Source organism: Gracilinanus agilis, chromosome 1 (assembly GCF_016433145.1).
Source record: "Gracilinanus agilis isolate LMUSP501 chromosome 1, AgileGrace, whole genome shotgun sequence".
In the NCBI taxonomy this organism is placed as follows: Eukaryota; Metazoa; Chordata; class Mammalia; order Didelphimorphia; family Didelphidae; genus Gracilinanus; species Gracilinanus agilis.
This window is the reverse complement of record NC_058130.1, coordinates 734,003,726-734,008,841: the sequence shown is the minus strand read 5'-3', so window position 1 is coordinate 734,008,841 and position 5,116 is coordinate 734,003,726. Positions and strand designations below refer to the sequence as shown.

The 5,116-nt window shown below is 59.9% G+C and overlaps 1 protein-coding gene across 2 annotated transcripts in view; it reads left to right on the top strand.

Annotated features, from left to right (window-relative positions):
- Positions 1 to 4,476, top strand: part of NCLN (nicalin) — a 36,218-nt gene extending 31,742 nt beyond the window's left edge. Inside the window, exons 11-15 of one of the 2 annotated variants that reach the window (XM_044672450.1) lie at positions 38 to 76; positions 183 to 343; positions 1,562 to 1,615; positions 1,707 to 1,785; positions 2,687 to 4,476. In XM_044672450.1, coding sequence (XP_044528385.1) covers positions 38 to 76; positions 183 to 343; positions 1,562 to 1,615; positions 1,707 to 1,785; positions 2,687 to 2,746 — 393 coding nt within the window. In that variant the 3' untranslated portion in view covers positions 2,747 to 4,476. Of the gene's footprint in view, positions 1 to 37; positions 77 to 179; positions 344 to 1,561; positions 1,616 to 1,706; positions 1,786 to 2,686 lie in introns of both variants that reach the window. The other variant, XM_044672442.1, reaches the window with a different exon arrangement.
- Positions 4,477 to 5,116: the final 640 nt, after the last annotated feature.

Genomic DNA, 5,116 nt, shown 5'->3' with positions numbered 1-5,116 from the left:
GGCCCTCACGCCGCCCTTCGTCCTCTTCTCTCCGCAGGGCACCCCGGCCGACCTTCAGATCTTCACGGAGCAGATGGTAAGGCTGCTGGGGGCCCTGGCACTGCCGGGGAGGGCCGGGGACCGAGGCGGGGAGGAGCCCGGGGAAGGGGCCCAGGCTCTGGCAACCCTGCCCTTCACAGCAGATCCAGCAGGAGCAGATTGACTCCGTGATGGACTGGCTCACCAACCAGCCCCGGGCCGCCCAGCTCGTGGACAAAGACAGCACCTTCCTCAACACCCTGGAATACTACCTGAGCCGCTACCTGAAGGACGTCAGGCAGCACCACGTGAAAGCAGACAAACGGTGAGGGGCCGCCTGTGGGGGAGGAGCACGGCCCTCCCGCCCAGCAAACCATCCCGAGGTGGGGGGACTCTTCTGGCATTGTGCCCCCCCCCTCTCCGGCTCCCCAAACAATTGCTTTCCTGAGTCAGTCTGGTGGGGATGCCCAAGGCCAAGGGCAGGAAAGGCCCCTCTCCTTCCTCTTCCCCGCAGCGCACACGGTGCTGCCCTCCAGCTGCCCACTTGAGGATCAGCCCCCGGCGTTTCCTCAGCCAGGAGAAACTGAGCTCTTTGTCCATTTCTAGCTTTTACGTTTTTCTCGCATGTTCTCCATTCCTAGTTTTTGGTCGTCCTCTTGTCGTTGAATGCTTTGTCACTGAACAACTTGACTTTTGAATTTCTTTTTAAAACATATAGTAGGAGTGCAGCTGGGTGGCTCAGTGGAGAGAGGCAGGCCTAGAGACAGGAGGTCCTGGCTTCCAGGCTGGCCTCGGACACTTCCGCCTGTGTGCCCCTGGGCGAGTCACTTAATTCCAGTTGCTTATCCCTTACTGCTCTTCTGCCTTGGAACCAATACACACAATATTGATTGTAAGCCAGAAGTTAAAGGTTTGAGGGGGGGAAATAGTCTATGATAATTTCAGCATCTTGGTTCCAAAGCTGTTCTGCTTGTCTGTCTCCCTCCGAATCTTTCTCTGTTCTCCTCCGTGCATCTAAAAAAGTGCCTCATCGCTGCTTTCTTCCCAATTCTCTGTCTCCTTCACAAGCCCATTCTCTCCAACCCCCCCCCTCCCCCAGTCCTTGTAACAAGTGTAATCACAACAATCACAGCTGCACATCAGCCATGTCTCAAATTGTATGTCCCACTCTTCACTTCCGGTCCATCACCCTTCTGCCAAGGGGACCTTCTACTCCTCTGCAGAAAGCCATTAAGTCTTCTTTGTCTGTCCCCGTTTTCTTTTCCCTTCCTTCTCTCCTCTTTCCTCTTCCTCTTTTTCCTCTCCTCCTTTCTCTTTCATTCTCTTCTCTCTCTCTCTCTCTCTCTCTCTCCCTCCCTCCTTCTCCCCCCACCTCTCCTCTCCCTCCTTCCCATTTCCTTTGGGTGCAGCATTATTCGGGCTGAGAGATCTCTGGGAAGGGTTCACCAGCGTCCTTTAGGAGTGGAAGAGGCCGAGGGCATTAGTGGCCGCGCCAGGTCCGTTTGCTCCACTCCTGCTGAAAGGCCACTTTCTTCCCCCGCAGGGACCCTGAATTTGTCTTCTATGACCAGCTGAAGCAGGTGATGAATGCCTACAGGTAGGTGGGCCTTGTGTCCGTGTGTCCGGCCGTCATCCCGTCCAGCCCCGGCTTCTTCATCGACTCAGACGTTTTCCTTCTTTTCCTTCAGGGTCAAGCCCGCCATCTTTGATCTGCTCCTGGCCCTCTGCATAGGCGCCTACTTGGGGGTGGCCTACTTTGCAGTCCAGGTGAGTGGGGGGGCGGGGGCCGGCCCGGGGCTTTCTCTGGCCTGGCAGCCCCTGAGGCTGAGCCTCTGGGCTCTCGTGGCCCTGCTGCCCAGGAGGAGGTGGAGGCCGCCGGGAGGGAGCGGTTGAGGGTGGGATGGAGAGGCCGGGCTGCCCTTTCTTCTTGAACCACCCCGAGTGTGAAGCGGAGAACTCGGCGGGGCCGGGGGCGTCCCCTCCTTCCCAGCCCAGGCTCACCGTCCCTTGCGCCCCCCTCGTGCCCCCCGACAACAGAGGCTCCGGGATGGCCGCCTGGCCCTCTTGGTGCCTGCGGGACGTGGCACGGTCTTGCTTTCACGGGGCTCCTACTCTGGGGTGGGGGCTGTAGGACGTGATGATGTATGAGAGACCCACCAGGGACAGAGAAAAGGGCTGGGGGCGGACCGAGGGCAGAGCCATCCAGGAAGGCTGCCTGGAAGAGGCGTCTTTTGGAGGAGTTCAGTAGGAAAGGTGTGCGCGGTGTAGACAGAAGTGAGGAAAGGCCTGGGGGCAGGAAATGGGCCAGTTTGGCTGTAGCCTAGAGTTTGTGGAGGGGAGAAGTAGAGGAGTTGATTTGTGGCACCAGATCACAGAGGGCCTTGAATGCCAGGCAGAGGCACTCCACAAACAGCGATGGAGTGAGGACACGGGCAGGGGGCAGAGGGTGGGGGCAGGGGTGGCCGTTAGCCCCGACTCTAGCCGGGGGTTGGGGGGGTGTGGATTTCCCCTCAGAGGCGGTGCCGGCGGAGGCGGGGTCTGGCTGCAGGAGCCGCTCGTGCTCTGGAGCCGGAGCAGCAGTGGCTGCGCCTCGTTGGCCCCCCGGCCTCGAAGGCTCCTCGTCCTGCGGGTGTGAGCCTCGGCCTCACGCGCCTCCCTTCCGTCCTAGCACTTCGGCCTCCTCTACAAGACAGTCCAGAGGCTCTCTCTGAAGATGAAGCAGCAGTGACCTGCCCCTCCGCTCCCCTCGTCCAGCAGCACTGAGCCAGGCACCCCGGAGGGAGCCGCCGGAGCCTCCGTTCAGCCCAGCCCCGTCTCTGCCCGCGTGTCCCCTGCCCAGCCCCCTGCCCGCGGCTCACGCTGTCGGTGCACCCCTGAGTTAGAGAGAACCCCAAAGGCCGGACTCTTGGTGGGGCTCGGCTGCCCCTGGCCGGGGAGAAGGCTGCTGAGGACTCGGGGTGAGGGCAGGGGGCGGCCTGGAGGCCCCGGACCCAGCCACACGGGGGAGGGCCCTGCCCCCTGGAGACTCCCCTGCCTGGGCTTCTGCAGCGGGCGGGGGGGGGCTTGGCTCATCCTCTCTGCAGGGTGCTGGTTCCGGTCTGGCCACTGCCCCCTCCTCCTCTACACCTCCTCTGAAGGGGCATCGGACCGCTGACCACTCGGGGACCTTCAGCTCCGGCTCCCTCCTCTGGGACTCACACGGGGGGCTTCCCTGGCAGAGGGAAGGCGGACCCAGAAAATGGGGTGTCTGCTTTCAAGTAACCAAACCCTGGTGGGAGGCTTTGGGCCTCTCCTGTCAGTGGTGGGGCCGGCTGTGACAGCTGTCTGGGAAGGAAATGGGGTGCTCTGGGAGGTAGTGAGTTGCCCGTTGCTGGGTGCCCACCCGGGGAGGCTCTGGAAGGAATTCATTTGTGCTGGGGTAGGGGTGCCAGAATGATTCCCCCCAAGTCCCCTCTCTTCCCCTGGGGGCTCCTGTTTGTACCTGTCTGTCCCAATTGGACCCCTGTTTGGGGAGAAGTTTGGGGCTGCGGCTTGTCCCTCGAAGGCTCTGCCCCATCTGTGTCAGACTTGTCCTCCTGGTACGGCCGTGTCTGCACCCCCCTGTGCCCACCTCCATGTCCCCTTCTCTGGGGGCCGAGCGAAATAGCGGGGAAGGAGGAGACTGTGGGCTTCGGGGCACCTCGGCACCCCAGATTGTAACGGGAGGCCAGAGGAGGGGCAGCCTTGGTCCCAGCCATCTGGGAAAGCTTCCTGCGAGGGGAAGGCCCTCCCTGCCCCCGCACCCCCACGCTCAGGCCAGAAGCCGGTTTCAGTGACCCCAAAGGGTCCAGCACAAGGTTTGATAGCAGACGCTTGTGGGGGACGAGAGTTTCCATCTGGCCTTCTTGCCCTTCGGCCTCCCCCACCACCGCCATCCTGAAGGTGCCTCTCCCCGTCGGGAAGGACCGTCTTGGCTTCCCCGTCCTCGGCATCCCCCTGCCTGGCCTCGGGCTGTCTTGGGCTGCGGGGAGAGCCTAGATGGAGCCGGCTGTCCCCACGAAGGAGTCCCCTCTGCACCCCAGACTGAGTTCTTCTCTGATGAATGCACAATCTCTGAGGTCCCCCCCGGCTCCGGCGGGCCATGTTCTTGGCTCTGATGGGGGGTTTCTGAGAGGGGATTGGGGGGACCCCCGTGTCTCCTGCCACACTCCTGGACCCCTCCTTGAACCCCTTCACACAGGTTCCCCGGGGGCACACCTGGCCCTCCCTCCCCGGGGGTGCACTCAGCCACGTCTTCCTGGGCCTCTCCGGACACAGGCCGGACACGCTCCCTCTTTTTTAATTGTCGTAAGTGAGCACTGATGTGTGGGCCGAGGAGTCTGCCTGCGCTCGGGCCGTGAGGTGGGCAGAGCCATTCATTCAGGGTCCCTGCAAACTGGGAAGAAATTACTTGGAAAAATAAAGCCATATTGAAAGATCCTCCTGTCGAGTCTTGTTTGAGGCCGCGAGGCCAGGGCAGGTGCGAGGGTTTGGAGCACGTTTCCTTTGGGCAGCCCCGGGGAGCAGAGCATAGAGTGGGGGGCTTGGAGTCCGCAAGACTCAAGTTCGAATCCTGCCTCAGAAACGGGCTGTTTTAATCCCTGAGTCTCCGTTTCCTCATCTTGAGGTGTGATGGAAATGGTAGCTGCTATTAGTATTTTTCATTCGGATGACATTTATAGAATACTCCAAATAATATTTTCAAATAATTGAAGGAAATGCTAAACTTTTGTTGGTTAGAGAAAGTAGCCCCACTCTTTTCCACCCAAGTTGATGGAATCCTTGAAATCTTGGCTCAAATCCCTCGGGGATCCCTTGGTCTAGATGGATTTAGGCTGCTTTCTGGAACCTTTTTTTTTTTTTTTTTTTTAAACTTACCTTCTGTTTTAGAATCAATACTCTATTGGTTCCAAGGTAGAAGAATGTTCAAGGCTAGGCAGTGGGGTGTTAAGTGACTCATCCAGGGTCACACAGCTAGGAAGTGTCAGGCCAGGTTTGAACCCAGGATGTCCCATCTCCAGGCCTGGCTCTCCATCCGCTGAGCCTTCCAGCTGCCTCCTGGAAACTCGTCCCTTCTCAA